Source organism: Diaphorina citri, unplaced genomic scaffold (genome assembly GCF_000475195.1).
Source record: "Diaphorina citri unplaced genomic scaffold, Diaci psyllid genome assembly version 1.1 scaffold1683, whole genome shotgun sequence".
In the NCBI taxonomy this organism is placed as follows: domain Eukaryota; kingdom Metazoa; phylum Arthropoda; class Insecta; order Hemiptera; family Psyllidae; genus Diaphorina; species Diaphorina citri.
This window is the reverse complement of record NW_007379109.1, coordinates 48,702-65,616: the sequence shown is the minus strand read 5'-3', so window position 1 is coordinate 65,616 and position 16,915 is coordinate 48,702. Positions and strand designations below refer to the sequence as shown.

The 16,915-nt window shown below is 37.7% G+C and overlaps 3 protein-coding genes across 3 annotated transcripts in view; 1 reads left to right on the top strand and 2 right to left on the bottom strand.

The window, feature by feature from the left end:
• Window positions 1-554: 554 nt before the first annotated feature.
• LOC103516867 lies at window positions 555-2,480 on the bottom strand. Its single transcript, XM_008481853.2, has 3 exons — window positions 2,409-2,480; window positions 2,031-2,220; window positions 555-665 (listed from the first exon to the last, which is right to left on the bottom strand). The coding sequence occupies exons 1-3, from the start codon at window positions 2,423-2,425 to the stop codon at window positions 555-557; spliced, it is 318 nt and encodes a 105-aa protein (XP_008480075.1). The 5' UTR covers window positions 2,426-2,480.
• A 55-nt stretch (window positions 2,481-2,535) lies between these two features.
• The window catches only part of LOC103516861, a 25,393-nt gene continuing 11,013 nt past the window's right edge, over window positions 2,536-16,915 (top strand). Inside the window, exons 1-9 of the mRNA XM_026829148.1 lie at window positions 2,536-2,924; window positions 3,401-3,569; window positions 4,012-4,156; window positions 4,353-4,516; window positions 5,924-6,158; window positions 12,032-12,185; window positions 12,652-12,795; window positions 13,195-13,473; window positions 13,932-14,012. Coding sequence (XP_026684949.1) covers window positions 2,639-2,924; window positions 3,401-3,569; window positions 4,012-4,156; window positions 4,353-4,516; window positions 5,924-6,158; window positions 12,032-12,185; window positions 12,652-12,795; window positions 13,195-13,473; window positions 13,932-14,012 — 1,657 coding nt within the window. The 5' untranslated portion in view covers window positions 2,536-2,638. The remainder of the gene's footprint in view (window positions 2,925-3,400; window positions 3,570-4,011; window positions 4,157-4,352; window positions 4,517-5,923; window positions 6,159-12,031; window positions 12,186-12,651; window positions 12,796-13,194; window positions 13,474-13,931; window positions 14,013-16,915) is intronic.
• Window positions 7,937-10,679, bottom strand: LOC113470596. The gene is made up of 5 exons (XM_026829145.1): window positions 10,243-10,679; window positions 9,780-9,969; window positions 9,242-9,427; window positions 8,608-8,827; window positions 7,937-8,159 (listed from the first exon to the last, which is right to left on the bottom strand). The coding sequence occupies exons 1-5, from the start codon at window positions 10,509-10,511 to the stop codon at window positions 7,963-7,965; spliced, it is 1,062 nt and encodes a 353-aa protein (XP_026684946.1). The 5' UTR covers window positions 10,512-10,679; the 3' UTR covers window positions 7,937-7,962.

Below are 16,915 nucleotides of genomic sequence, written 5' to 3'. Positions count from 1 at the left end.
GTGAGGAAGGCAGCGGCCCTTTTGTCTTCCGTTTTTTCTCCCAGCCACTTCCCGACATCTTTTGTGTCAGCCTAGTTAGCTTGAAGGGTAGCGCGTCTGCCTTGTAAACGCTAGGTCGTAGATTATCGCCCGGGGAAAAACTTTATCCTAAACAGATAAGGTGATAAGGTTCGTTCTCGTGACTGACCGGCTGGCTTTTTCCTTGTTGCGGTTCCCTCTATCAAGTTTTGAATCGTGGTGTCCTTTTTTGAACAGTACCTATTTGTTTTTGTTTGTTTGTTTCCTCAAAGGACCACGGTTTCTGTCAACTCTATTGTTTCTGATTTCTCTTGTGCCAGTATATCGTCATCCTTGAAGAATGGTCGGCCTTTCTCTCCTCAGACCACTTGCTGTGGTTGAAGTTATTGGTTTTACTCGTAGTTAGTTTGTGGATCTCACACAGTACCTACTTAATATTATATTGACTTGTTTTTCTTCTTATTATTTCAGAGGAACGGAATCTATTTTGCCGGAGAAGCATTGCATGAGAAATATTTCTCCACCACACATGGTGCTTATCTGTCAGGAGCAGAGCAAGCAGAGAAAATATTACACGAGTTGAGAGTCGAACCCTCGTGATAGCTCCGCAAGTGACCGCGCGAAGTGAACGTAAATTCTATTTGATCCTGAACCGAAAGAAATACGAAAGTCGGGACTTGGACGTATAAATTCTATTTGATCCGGGACCCAATTAAAAAAAAAAAAAAAAATCGGGACTGATTTCCGGTCCCGACATTATTATAAATGCTGTGCATTTTCCCTCGAAATTTCTATAAATGCTATGCATTTGCTCTGAAACATTCAATGTGATTTTTATAAATATCAACCTATGTCACCAAAAAATTAGTTCTCAATCAAGTCATTCTCGTAATCTCTATTTAAATATCTGTCTACTAAGTAGAATATATGCTATTACGCTCTTACAAATAAATTTATACCTATTTAAGATATGGTAATATTTTTACTTCTTTTATCTTGTATGTTTTGAAAGTTAAATATTTATTAGAATAAATTATTGTTTTATAGGTACTTGTCAAGAAAAGTGACATTCCGCTGCACGCTGAGAGGGGCCGGGAAAAGTCAGCAGCACGCGATTACTCAGATAGTCACCCATCCGAATGCGATCTACGCGTAACGTTGCTTTCCTTTAGTGATCTATTGGGAACTGATGCATAATGGAGGAGTTGCAAATGGGTAAAAATTATAATTAAATGGTCGATTCCTATGTAAAAATTTGGGAAAAACCCAAATTCGAGGTCAAAACTCCGAAAAAGTAACTACTTTTTGCAATTTTCTGACGTAATAGAAAGTCGTGTGAAGTTCACACTGGTACGTGACTTGGTGAATTTGGCAACACTGTATTTTGTTATCAAACATTTGCAGCGGGATTTTTTAAAATTTCAACAGTTTTTAATTTTTGTACCAAAGGGGGCGAAGAACCTTATCTGTTTAGAATGTAGGTCATAAATAAACAAATAAAAGAGTTAACGACAGGTCTACTAAAGGCTCATTTTAGAAGGCACTCTGGTCTCTTGTGCAAGAGTAGATGCATGCAAAACCTCCAATAATAGACTAACATAAAGTCAACATGAGACTGTAGGTCTAGAAGTGATTATTTTTTAAAACATGGAGTTCATCATTAATAATTGATACTTTTCTGTTAATATCTATAGGTTGCAAATAGCGGAAAGTCAGTAAGTTGTATTCTTTCATTTTTTACCCTTTTTGGAGATTCCTTGGGAGGAAAAAATAGGGCCAAACTAAAAGAAAGGAACTGTAACAACGGAGGTCTTATCGTCCTGACATCGAAGATAGGAGGACAGGATAGGAGAGTCAGCCGTTCCGAGAACGAACCCTATCTGTTTAGGATAAAGTTCTTCCCGGGCGGAAATCGAACCCGTGACCTAGCGCTCACAACGCAGGCACGCTACCTACCAAGCTAATCAGGCTGGCGGGACTCACCAGTACTCTGGGATGTTTAAATGACTTACTTTTGTTTGTTCGGATTGACTTGTCCTTCCAACAGTTTTCACATTTCCATCTTTCTTATCACGAAGAGGTCCATTATGTTTCACTGTGAGGAAGCTCTTATGAAGATTATGAAGTTTCAGAATAGACTTGTGTGGCTTTGGTCGGTTTGTATGGTTGGTTTTACGAGTGGACCAAAGTCTTTTACTGTGCCTGTTTTGAAGCAATACGGTTTGAGGTTTGATCGCTGAGGTTTGATCGCTGATCAAACCTCAGCCCAGGCATGGAATTATTAAAATTCCATCATCAACTGTTTTTTACTATCTCACAGAATCACAATAGGAGAAAAAACTGTAGTTATAGAAAGATAGCAGTTCGATTTGACTAATTTCCCAACTTACCAGAATGTTTTCAACATCTCAACAATCTTGTACTTCTTTTTCTTCGTTACGCGCTTCAGGGTCTTTTTCGGTCTCAATAGAAAGAAAAAAAAAAAAACTTAAACTTATCTTGATTATTGTATTTGTTTCAGGAACTCCTATGTACCTTGGTGTTACTTGACAGGCAACATCTATCCGAACCCATATCATCCCACCCTACTGCTCCCTATGTCTGGCCTACCGTACTATCCATGCTGTGGGATCAGCACAATACTCACCCTGACATTTTCAAACTCTCACATGACCTCTTACAGAAATGCTCTCTGTGCCCTCACTTGTTCTCCCAAGTGGAGGGAGCTTTGCATCGAGTAGAAAGTTTCCTTGATTGGATGCAGGGCTTGCAAATCTTTCACCGGAGGACTTTGGAATCTGCTCAAGTGTTAGAGGTGTTCAGCAAACACAGTGTCTTGTATGTAATCAATGAGTACTTGGATCTGCATATTGACAATATTGATCTCATTAGACAATACATTATTGGTAAGTCATTGTTATTGGGGCTTGTATGTAATCAATGAGTACTTGGATCTGCATATTGACAATATTGATCTCATTAGACAATACATTATTGGTAAGTCATTGTTATTGAATAAGGGACATGGGTACAGGTTTTTCTTCTTCTTCTTTTTAATGTATTGATAGAGGGAACTCTTAACAATGGAGGTCTTATCGTCCTGAAATTGAAGAGAGAAGGAGGACAGAATAGGAGAAAGCCAGCTACTCTGAGAACGAGTCATCTATTTTAGATAAAGAAGACTATTGCGGGAATCGATCCCGCGATCTAGTGCTTACAAGCAGACACTCTACCTTCCAAGCTAATTAGGGTGGCTTTTACTTTCAGTTTTATACTTACTTACTTCCGTGTACATGAGATAGGAAAGGTCTACCTCTCTCACGGTGTTGGAAGGATTGGGATTTAGTTTTATACTAACAGTTACCTCCTTTCTACTTTTCAGACAATACTGAGCCCGATTCTTGGCAGGTGTGTTTATTTGACACCTACTGTGTTCTGTACCGAATAGCCCGATTACTACGTGAGTCGTACAGTATGAATTCGGAGGAGATAGCCAAACAACTCCCCAACATATTGAAGTCAGTGGATTACGTCCGATCTCAGGATTCCAGGTACTTTGGCTTTGGCTATTAATTATTTTGTGACCCATGCGATTGAGCTCTAGGATTCTTGCATATAAGTAGATTATTTTCTTCGTTTAAGTACCTGGGTTTTTTTAATGGTTTGATAGAGGGAACTCTAACAACGAAGGTCTTATCGTCCCGAAATCGAAGAGAGAAAGCGGACAGGATAGGAGAATACCAACTTTCCTAGGACGAACCTTATCTGTTTAGAATGTAGGTCATAAATAAACAAATAAAAGAGTTAACGACAGGTCTACTAAAGGCTCATTTTAGAAGGCACTCTGGTCTCTTGTGCAAGAGTAGATGCATGCAAAACCTCCAATAATAGACTAACATAAAGTCAACATGAGACTGTAGGTCTAGAAGTGATTATTTTTTAAAACATGGAGTTCATCATTAATAATTGATACTTTTCTGTTAATATCTATAGGTTGCAAATAGCGGAAAGTGTGTTTTCTTTGTTTTTCTTAACACAAGAAGACTTCAAAGAAAATGTTAACAACATTAGCAATGAGGCTGATATAGTGCTGGATATTGAAAACAATATGAAGAACTCCACAGAACAGTTGGATAAGGTAATTTCTCTCCTGTCTCACTTACTCATCTCTGTCTCCCTCTCTCACTCAATCTCTTTTTCTCTTTCTATTCTTGCTCAATCAAAATATGTACTCAGAAATAATATGTATGTATAAAGCCCTTCAAAATAAATAAATAGGGTGGTTAAGTAAATCTTTTTTGAAAACGGTTTTTTTTTTTTTTTTTTTTTTTCAGAACGATTTCTTTGCAGACAAATGCGATTTGAATAACGAGAAATTTGTTGTGAACAATTTGGACAAGTTGAAAGTACTAACTTCAACGCTACAATCTTATATGAGCTTTGATCAGAATGGAGAAATGACAGGATCTTCATCAGTTGATGAACCTAGGATACAGAGGTAAGTTCGCAAAGAAACATGCATCTGTAATATGTATGAGAGGAAACTAAACCAAGATGATTTTCGAAATATCCGTTGGGTGTTTTGGAACAATGATAATTGGGTCCCTATAATGAACTCGCTCCTTTGCTAAAGAAACGGGCCGTGACGTCAAAGTTCACGATTTACCGGTATTTTTTAAATCGATTTATCTCGGTATCTAGAAGTCGTAGAAGAAAAATAAAAATTCTGTTGGTCCTCATTTTTCCTGCTGTATGACTTTGAAACATCACCCAAGTAAGCGCAACTGATCTATTGCATTCAACGTGCTATCTATCTGGGTATGATTAGTGTTAGGTGGCATACCTACATATCCATGGTACATTGTATTTTACTTTTTGCAATTTTCTGACGTAATGTAGGTAATAGAAAGTCGTGTGAAGTTCACACTGGTACGTGACTTGGTGAATTTGGCAACACTGCGGATTTTATCCTGATGGGATAATGTTCGTTCTCGGAACGGCTGGCTTTCTCCTATCCTGTCTTCCTTCTCTCTTCGATTTCGGGAGAAACGGCAAAGTTTGAGTGCGAAAAAAGGTAATTTATTGAATACTTTTTGGGTCTCTTTCCTTCACGGGGCTGGAAGGGACTTTTTTTCTGATAGACTATACATATTTCTGGACATGGTCTTTACTTGACTGGTGTGGATTACAGACTATCCTCTATCTAGTAGACATTAACAAACAAGACTACAGACAAAAGGACAGACGAGTTGATATATTTCGACCACTACTATGGCCATCATCAGAACAAGTAAATAAAAAATTACAAAAAGTTGAAAATTCGCGCTAAGACGACACAACCGCTACTAGCGGTGAAAATTGAAACTAGAAAATACAAGAATGGGGCTGTTATACGTTTTGTACTTATTTCAGGTTACAAAACTCTCTAGACGATGTATCTTGGAGAACTTCCAATATTGAACATCTGAAAACCAAATCTCCAAAAACCAAGAAATTGGGAGATGAGCTGTACGGCAAACCAAAGTCCTACTTTGACATAGGAACAATTTGGACAAGTTGAAAGTACTAACTTCAACGCTACAATCTTATATGAGCTTTGATCAGAATGGAGAAATGACAGGATCTTCACCAGTTGATGAACCTAGGATACAGAGGTAAGTTCGCAAAGAAACATGCATATGTAATATGTATGAGAGGAAACTAAACCAAGATGATTTTCGAAATATCCGTTGGGTGTTTTAGAACAATGATAATTGGGTCCCTATAATAAACTCGCTCCCTTGCTAAAGAAACGGCAAAATTTGAGTGCGAAAAAAGGTAATTCATTGATTACTTTTTGGGTCTCCTTCCTTCACGGGGCTTGAAGGGACTTTTTTTTCTGATAGACGTTTTGTACTTATTTCAGGTTACAGAACTCCCTAGACGATATATCTTGGAGAGCTTCCAATATTGAACATCTGAAAACCAAATCTCCAAAAACCAAGAATTTGGGAGATGAGCTGTACGGCAAACCAAAGTCCTACTTTGACATAACCAAGGCTGAAAAGTGTCCAATGAGGTTACTGTTGAGTTCGCATGAAGATTTTGCCACCTATTGTGCCATGAAGGAAGATTTGGAGAGGGCAGAGGAAGTTGTAAAGGTAAGGAACAAATGGCTATTTAAATAGAACATAAGTTTAAGTTTTTTTTTCTTTCTTTTAGTTTGGCCCTATTTTTTCCTCCCAAGGAATCTCCAAAAAGGGTAAAAAATGAAAGAATACAACTTACTGTAAACAAAGTAATCCAATGCTTTTTGTTGTGTGTCATATAGATGAACAATTGATTCAGCTGCAATTCACTATTACTGACAAACAGTTTGTCTATTACATATTTAATATCATCCACATTACTATCACAAATGTTACACTCTTGTAGTTTTCTATCCATGGATAACAAATTTCTCTCTAATTCTTCATGCTTGTTCACCAAGGATGATAGCAAAATGAGCATTCTGTTTCTTCTATTGGACTCATTGTAAAGCCTCAGTAGCTTTTCCTGATGTTTTGGAGTGAGCTCCAACTTCATTTAAATAGAACAAAGTGACCCCAAAAGCTTACCTTTTGAGGGTAATTTGAATGGGATGGGTGAGGCATTATTTAATAGGATGGGTTAATCTTAATCCGATCAACCTGTCTATATTTTTAGGGAAAAAGAGCATGAAAAAGAGCTTCCCAAACTTAATTTTTCTTATTTTATCACATAAGGCATCAATGTTTTCTTCCTCACCTGTAAAAATAAAATAAATTGTTTGTTTGCCTCCTGCACTAGAAGAAAAATAAAAAGGACAAAAAATATTATCTCATGTCCAATATACATATTTTCATAATTAGGTAGAGGTTATTTTTACTGCTTTGCAAGGAAACACTAAATAAATAGGTAAAGTTGGGGAATTTTATTGTAATAAGGGGTAGTTAACTTCATTTTTCTTATTTTATCACATAAGGCATCAATGTTTTCTTCCTCACCTGTAAAAATAAAATAAATTGTTTGTTTGCCTCCTGAACTAGAAGAAAAATAAATAGGACAAAAATTATCTCATGTCCAATATACATACATATTTTCATAATTAGGTAGAGGTTATTTTTACTACTTTGCAAGGAAACACTAAATAAGTAGGTAAAGTTGGGGAATTTTATTGTAATAAGGGGTAGTAATACAAGTTTCTCTTACCACACTCCACAGTGGATTGAGCTCCATCTATTCCATCCATATTGACAAAATGGTGTCACCAATCTATAAAATAAGTAAATGTCGAATTCAGAATGAAAAACTAAGATCACCATGAATCATGAGAACATCACAAATTATATTTGTAGAAACACAACATTAATAAATTATATGACCACAATTATAGTAGGAGCCTACTGCTGGAGTAAAGGGACTTTTCAGTCCTATGCGAGCAGTATAAATAAGCACTATTATTATTACAGAAAAAAAGATACCTATGATTTATCGCTAGGAAACAACAAAAAATGTGTGAAAAAATACTGGTGAGGGGTTAGGGTAAAAAAATGCGTCGATTCAACTGTTCCGAAAAAAAAGTCACTTTTCTTCATCTACTGTCGAGGGAGAAATAAGGGAAAGAAAAAGGGAAAGAACTAGAGAGAGGGGAAATAATATACCTAGGTAAGGTATACGCTAGAAAAAATACGACGGGATTTTTTTTTTAATTTGAAATATGTGCATTGAGTAACAAGATATCAAATATGTCGCAAAAATTTGAATTATGTTCTCCCTTGAGAGAGCGAACCGACAAATAGAACAAAGTGACCCCAAAAGCTTACCTTTTGAGGGTAATTTGAATGGGATGGGTGAGGCATTATTTAATAGGATGGGTTAATCCGATCAACCTGTCTATATTTTTAGGGAAAAAGAGCATGAAAAAGAGCTTCCCAAAAATTTTCTTTACGAGTACTGGGACACGCTATATTTGAGCTTCTGATAGGCAAAGTACTCTCGTTCTGTAGGATTATAGTCTAGAGTAGTACCATCAGGTCTGACTAATCGACCTGGAGGATTGAGCACCAAATATCTCTTGATGTTGTACACTACATCGTCTGGATAGCACCAGGGTATACACACGCAACAACAGCAACACCAACCTGAGAGAAGGGTTGGTTTGAGCGTTAGTAAAGCCCCATGACTATTAAGTTGTGTCCACACATAGTCGACGCCACAGCCGTCGATCGATGTCGACTGAAACCGTACACTACTTCGACAACATAGATTCACCTCGTCGATCGACCATGTGACACTGTGACAGCTATGATTGACTATGATCACTTGCATTAGTAAAATCGGAAGAGCGGTTCAGGAATGCCGAGACCGATTTTTCCTTTTGAAATTCCCCCCCCCCTTTGGAAGTTCGTTTCCCCTCTTTTGGCGTGACTTTTCAGTCCTATTTTGGCAATGTAAACAAGGTGTACCTATTCTGTGAGGGATAAGAGGACTTTTCAGTTCCATTTTGACAAGATAAACAAGATGTACCTATTCCTTGAGGGATAAGAAGACTTTTAAATCCTATTCTGGCAGGAAAAATATGTATCTTACCTCTCCAACACCACAAGATAGTCACTGTAACGCTCACTATAAACGTCCACACTGCTAGCAGACGTCCAAACTGTCTCACAACACGATAATACGCCTTCATAGTCCTAGCATGCTTCAAGTCGTCTAGTAAACAGTCCATAGCTTCGAGTCCAATTGCCGTCCAACTTTCTTGAGTGCAGTTTTTGGGCTTCTTGATAGAAGATACGATTTTCTCTTTTACCTGTGAAGAGTTAAGACCAGGGCCGTATTTAAGGGGGGGGCCCTCCCCCCTCCCCTCAATCTTAATTTTCTCCTTTACCGTAAGCGAGACTCCTGGTGATGGTCCTGGTTGAGACGTTATCTACTTCTATGGTTCTGGAGTTTTGGACATAGAGGGAACTGTAACTACGAGATCTTATCGTCCCGAAAGCGAAGAGAGACGAAGGAGAGAAAAGGAAAAAGCTAACCGATCCGAGAACGAAACTCATCAGTTCAGGATAAAGTGCTTACAAGGCAGGCGGCGCTACCTTCTAAGCAATCGAAGCTAACTGAGCTAACGAAAAAATCGTTATAGTTTTCCTCTTTTCTGTCCTATTCTGGCAGGATAAACAAGGTATATTCTATTCTATTCCTCTGATTGCATACAAGGACTTACAGTTTGATTCTGGCTGCCTGTATAGTTGAACAGTTGTTTGCCTTGTATTTCTTTGCTCAGAGTGTCCAAGTATTCTTTCTCCAATACATCATAAGTTTCTTCGGGTTCCGTGGATCTGTTTGTTAGAGCCGTTGATTCATCGGTCACTTGGGCTTTGATTAGTTTTTTGATTAAATTCTTGATATGCTGGAAAGAATAATATTGATGAAAATGAACTCTCACAATCTCTTGGTCACAATATCTACGAGATAATGTTCAGACTTTTTTTGAAGAGTTTTAACGGCTGCCTATCTCCAACCTAGGCTGTCTTGATAGAGGGAACTGTAACAACGGAGGTCTTATCGTCCTGACATCGAAGATAGGAGGACAGGATAGGAGAGTCAGCCGTTCCGAGAACGAACCCTATCTGTTTAGGATAAAGTTCTTCCCGGGCGGAAATCGAACCCGTGACCTAGCGCTCACAACGCAGGCACGCTACCTACCAAGCTAATCAGGCTGGCGGGACTCACCAGTACTCTGGGATGTTTAAATGACTTACTTTTGTTTGTTCGGATTGACTTGTCCTTCCAATAGTTTTCACATTTCCATCTTTCTTATCACGAAGAGGTCCATTATGTTTCACTGTGAGGAAGCTCTTATGAAGATTGTGAAGTTTCAGAATAGACTTGTGTGGCTTTGGTCGGTTTGTATGGTTGGTTTTACGAGTGGACCAAAGTCTTTTACTGTGCCTGTTTTGAAGCAATACGGTTAAATTAAGCGCTGATCGCTGATCAAACCTCAGCCCAGGTATGGAATTATTAAAATTCCATCATCAACTGTTTCTTACTATCTCACAGAATCACGATAGGAGAAAAAAACTGTAGTTATAAAAAGTAAAAAAAAAAAAGATTTTTTCCCGCATATGTTTTTCAAGCCGAGCCGAGCCTAGCCTAGCCTAGCCCTGTATTAACCACTACCTGACCTTTCGATAGCAATTTGTTTTAACTAATTTCCCAACATACCAGAGTTTTTTCAACATTTCAACAATCTTGTACTTCTTTTTCTTCGTTACGCGCTTCAGGGTCTTTTTCGGTCTCAACTTGAGAAAAGTAATCTTTTTCCGAATTTGATTGTAATAAATGGGAGGTATCATTTCCAAAGTACTCTTGTCATCTTCTGTAAACAAATCCAGGTTGTATTCCTTCTCGACCGTTTGAATCTTGTAGCTGATAGGCCATATGGACAGAGCAGTTGGTAAAAGAAGTAAGATGGGGAGTATTGCAGTATTCATGCTATTGAAATGTGTAGAATCAGAGGCAGTGGGGATTCTAGGTTGAGGGAAAAAGCTTGAAAAGGAAGAGCTCACATTTGAAGACCAAGGAAATATTGTTCTGATTCAAGATGAAAACCGCTAGTAAGAAAACAGCTGGCTGTTGTAATTTTATCAACCGGCGTTGGCGACCCCTAGAAACAGATTTCACTATAAGTAAATTTTGCTGGCCATTTAGGAGAACTTACTTTTGAATCCTACAGGTACTTACCTCCTAAGATTTTTTTTCTCTTAAGGTGTGTCCACACATAGTCGACAGCCGTCGATCGATGTGAATTTATTTTTAATCGATGTGGACCGACGGCCCATCGACCATGTGTGGACACACCTTTACCCTTTAGTATAGGAGTTGATTTCGAATATTATAGGAATCTACAAGAAAGCCAGCTACTCTGAGAACGAGTCATCTATTTTAGATAAAGAAGACTATTGCGGGAATCGATCCCGCGATCTAGTGCTTACAAGGCAGACACTCTACCTTCCAAGCTAATTAGGGTGGCTTTTACTTTCAGTTTTATACTTACTTACTTCCGTGTCCATGAGATAGAAAAGGTCTACCTCTCTCACGGTGTTGGAAGGATTGGTATTTAGTTTTATACTAACAGTTACCTCCTTTCTACTTTTCAGACAATACTGAGCCCGATTCTTGGCAGGTGTATTTATTTGACACCTACTGTGTTCTGTACCGAATAGCCCGATTACTACGTGAGTCGTACAGAATGAATTCGGAGGAGATAGCCAAACAACTCCCCAACTTATTGAAGTCAGTGGATTACGTCCGATCTCAGGATTCCAGGTACTTTGGCTTTGGCTATTAATTATTTTGAGACCCATGCGATTGAGTTATAGGATTCTTGCATATAAGTAGTTATTATTATTTTTTTTTTCTTCGTTTAAGTACCTGGGTTTTTTTAATGGTTTGATAGAGGGAACTCTAACAACGGAGGTCTTATCGTCCCGAAATCGAAGAGAGAAAGCGGACAGGATAGGAGAATACCAACTTTCCTAGGACGAACCTTATCTGTTTAGAATGTAGGTCATAAATAAACAAATAAAAGAGTTAACGACAGGTCTACTAAAGGCTCATTTTAGAAGGCACTTTGGTCTTTTGTGTAAGAGTAAATGCATGCAAAATCTCCAATAATGGACTAACATAAAGTCAACATGAGACTGTAGGTCTAGAAGTGATTATTTTTTAAAACATGGAGTTCATCATTAATAAGATACTTTTCTGTTAATATCTATAGGTTGCAAATAGCGGAAAGCTGTGTCCACACATAGTCGACAGCCGTCGATCGATGTGAATTTATTTTTAATCGATGTGGACCGACGGCCCATCGACCATGTGTGGACATGGACACACCTTTACCCTTTAGTATAGGAGTTGATTTCGAATATTATAGGAATCTATGTACCTGAGGATGTGTGTATTTTTTGTTTCCAACAATTTAAGTATTCAAAGTATTTATTTATTATTTCAGAGGTACAACTTGGAAGGTACAGAAGAGGGAAGGAAAATATGCACAATGAAACATTACCAAACTCTACTCAACACGATTTCTACTGCTAATCTCACACATGAAGAAGTATTAGAAGAGGTGGACAGATTTATTGCTCTATGCTATCCTAGTTATGGTAAGACCTACCTACCATAGTTGAACAAAAGAAGTGTGTGTCTTTTATTATTTTTGAAAAGGTTTGATTGTTCCTAACTCGAAGAGAGGAGAAGCACAGGATTGGGGAAACTGAAAACGAACATTATCCGTTTAGAATAAAGTTCTCCCCGGGTGGGAATTAAACCCACGACCTGGCACACATAAGACAAAAGCGCTACCCTTTGAGCTAACTAAGCTGGCAGATTTTATTACTATTAAGTAAAATCATTGCAATTAAATACCTTTTTCAGCTTTTCTTGAGCTGAAAAGGCACATTTTGGCGAGTTGTTCCAAAATTCAGAATTTAGAGTGAGGAAAAACCTCCGGGTAGCCGGGTACAATATTTCCATTTACATTTAACCTGCATTAATAAACTGTGATACTTAGTACTTACTGTGATTTTATTAATATTATCTGTGATATTAATGTCATCCATTTTGTTTCAGACAACAGTTGTTCTGATGAAAACTCCTCTGGAAATGTGTTGAGACTGAAAATTCTGACTGATATTATCTGCAATGTTCCTATGCCATATGATAAGAGTGAGAGGTTGCTTTCTATTATCAAGATTGATTTTAGTACCTGTGACGGTAGGTATATCAACGTAGCTTAGTTATTAAAATGGCAATTTAGTCCTGGTTCGATTCCCAGGAGGGTAGAAAACAGCACAATTTGTTTACAGAACCCAAAACATTAGTCAAACATCCCCCAAGTTCGTATTAAGACCATAAAAAATGTCATATTATCCCACTCATGGTGGATTTCACCAATGACTTAATGAGAGATTTCACTTATGGGAGAATTTTAATGATCCAAAAAGGAGTTTTTAGATAATTAAAAATTCCTTTTTGTATAATTAAAAACTCCTTTTTGGATCATTGAAAATCTCCCATTTAGTGAAATCTCTCATTGAGTCATTGGTGAAACCCACCATCAGCCTTTTCCATTAGGTTAAAAATCAGCTTTCACAATTTGCTTGATTTCCACAGATCTAACCAACTTCCCCACACTACTAGCCCATTTGTCCGACAAACAGTCCGAGCTGACCCAGTGTGTAGACGACGACCTGGTACTTCCACATACTACCCTGGTCGACTTTACAGCATCGGGTTCGAGTCACATGACCCTACTGTTCTGGCGATCTCTGGAGAGACTAATGAGAGAGATCCATGGGGCAGATTCGAGAAGATTGGAAGATTATTTCGTCATGATGGTCAATGTTATTAAACAATCACCTTATCTTGATTTGGAGGGAGATGTGAGCGAGGGTAAGTTTTGACTGAAGATTCGGAGGTAAGTTCCATTTTTCAATTCAATTGCAATGAAACTTATTGTTATTCCCTAGATTGAAAAGTTCCAGGATTTTTTACTTTCCATTTTTTTAGAGGTTTGATAGAGGGAACTGTAACTGTCAAGGTCTTATCGTCCCAAAATCGAAGAGAGAAGGAAGACAGGATAGGAGAAAGCCAGCCGTTCCTAGAACGAACATTATCCCTTAGGGATAAAATTCGCCCCGGTTGGGAATCGAACCCGCGGCCTTGCGCTTACAAGGCAGACGCGCTACCAACCAAGCTAACTAGGCTGGCCCTTCCATGATTTGATAATGTGTTTAGTGTCCTTTATTACTTAAGTCTTGTTTCTTTCATTCTGATCTTTCAGTATAAACAAAAGTTGTTTCAGTACAAACTAAATTCCCATCAGCATAATATTCTATTCTTTGTTTCAGAAACAAAACCGTTCAGTTCGAGAATGCAGAAAATGTTCCTGTACTTGTCTTCCATTGACTCAATCATGTCAGATCACAAGGGTAAGTTCCAAAGTTTCACTACCAAATATGTAATGACCTAATGACGTACTAATCGACTACTTTTTCCCTTCACAGGAGAAAACCGTTCCAATCAAAACTTGGTCAGAACTAAAAAAATATTTTATTATATTCTTTGTTTCAGAAACAAAACCGTTCAGTTCGAGAATGCAGAAAATGTTCCTGTACTTGTCTTCCATTGACTCAATCATGTCAGACCACAAGGGTAAGTTCCAAAGTTTCACTACCAAATACGTAATGACGTACTAATCGACTACTTTTTCCCTTCACAGGAGAAAACCGTTCCAATCAAAACTTGGTCATAACTAAAAAAATAATATTTTATTATCAGAGTCAAAATTAGTCGAAATCGATTTATTTCGGGATCTAGAAGTCGCAGAAGAAAAAGAAAAATTCCGTAGTTTCTCGTTTTTTTTACCTCTTTAATGTGAAAAACCTCACCTATATTGACACATGAAGTCTATTCGTCAAAGATGCCCAATCCGGGAGAAATCGAATCTTCCCTCCTAGTCTCCACGTCAGCTTTGAATCGTACGAAAGATAAAGAAATGGAGACACTATGAGACATAGACCTGTGTAAGTATACAAAGGACTGATAAGGCACTGATAACTCTGATAGATAATATTAGTAAGCATGTTCTTTTGTGAACAACTTTTTTATGGGATGATATATTCTGCCTAAGCATGGCATTACTTTGAAAATTACTAGTACAAGGCAATGGGAATTTTATGAGACAAAACAAAATCCAGTAGTTGTAGCAACAGAACATTGTATGCACCAGTCTCCAATGGATTACTGAAGTTAGGCAACATTGACTCTGGTTGGTGTTTGGATACTTGACAGTCTAAGATAATTCTGCTGGCTGATCTTTTCGCGGGCTTTCCAACGATATATAATACTAAAAAAAGTCGATTTTACCACTTAGTCCACTCTGCTTCTTGGTGCCTCATTTCAGGGTGCACTTGGTTATGCAAGAACACTTGAGGAGATACTTCAAATCCTACAAAAAGGCAAGGCTTGAAATTGAAAGTACAGTCAACATAGGAAACTATACCCTGTCACAACTCACAAACATATTTCCTCTTATCTTAACACTAAAAAGGAATATCAAAGGCCTTTTGGATACCGGCATAAGCTTAAATTTCAAGAACATAGTCCAATACCTATGTGATATTGAGCTATGATGATTTACAAAAAGAATAATGGATCTACTCATCTGAAACTCTGAACAGAAATGTCAACAGGAATTTGTTTACTGTTCCATGAATCATTGTGGACATTATATGCTTACCTTATTATAATTAATTACCACTGTCAACTTGGTTATGCAAGAACACTTGAGGAGATACTTCAAATCCTACAAAAAGGCAAGGCTTGAAATTGAAAGTACAGTCAACATAGGAAATTCCTGTTATCTTAACACTAAAAAGGAATATCAAAGGCCTTTCGGATACCGGCATAAGCTTAAATTTCAAGAACATAGTCCAATACCTATGTGATATTGAGCTATGATGATTTACAAAAAGAATAATGGATCTACTCATCTGAAACTCTGAACAGAAATGTCAACAGGAATTTGTTTACTGTTCCATGAATCATTGTGGACATTATAAGCTTACCTTATTATAATTAATTACCACTGTCCATTGACACTGAGCTGTTTCACAGGTAGTACATGTACCTTTTACTACAAATTACATAATGAACCATTGAACATACAGTCCAAAAACCTTTTATCAATCAAATTCAAATCAATATAATTATCACTTCCTTAATTCCTTTTTGTCCACGGCCCCAGCTACCTGGAAAATAAATCAAACAATTGATGAGAAAAAATGTATGACAGAAATGAAGCAACTACAAACTACCGATGTCGTCACGTACTTACAGTACCGTTCCCACTTGTCGTGTTCTTCCAATTTTTTCCCCCAAATGTCCCATAGGCAATGTAATTTAACCCGCTGCAAATGTTTGATAACAAAATACAGTGTTGCCAAATTCACCAAGTCACGTACCAGTGTGAACTTCACACGACTTTCTATTACGTCAGAAAATTGCAAAAAGTAAAATACAATGTAGGTACCACGGATATGTAGGTATGCCACCTAACACTAATCATACCCAGATAGATAGCACGTTGAATGCAATAGATCAGTTGCGCTTACTTGGGTGATGTTCCAAAGTCATACAGCAGGAAAAATGAGGACCAACATTCCTATATCACCAAAGATTGGAAAATAGATCAGTTGCGCTTACTTGGGTGATGTTTCAAAGTCATAGAGCAGGAAAAATAAGGACTAACGGAAGCTTACTTGGGTGATGTTTCAAAGTCATAGAGCAGGAAAAATGAGGACCAACGGAATTTTTCTTTTTCTTCTACGATGCATACTTGGGTGATGTTTCAAAGTCATAGAGCAGGAAAAATGAGGACCAACGGAATTTTTCTTTTTCTTCTACGACTCCTAGATACCGAGATAAATCGATTTAAAAAATACCGGTAAATCGTGAACTTTGATGTCACGGCATACGCTCCCGTACGCGATGACGTCAAAGATTTAAAAAATACCGGTAAATCGTGAAGTTTGACGTCACGGCATACGCTCCCGTAGGCGATGACGTCATCATTCATGCTTCGTTTGTTTGTGCGCAAGCGTTTCTGCGCATTTTGACGTGAAATCTGACGTCACAACTCTTTGAACTTTTTCATTTGACAAATCAAGAAGTAACAAGTATCAAGAAGTAGAGGACGAAGAAGAAAATGAACAAATCATGATATGATATAAGAAACTAAAATGTTCCTGAAAAGTACAAACATTATGTACTTATATAGGAACACGATGAAATTTGTGAAGAAACTGAATAAACCTTATTATTATTATTATTA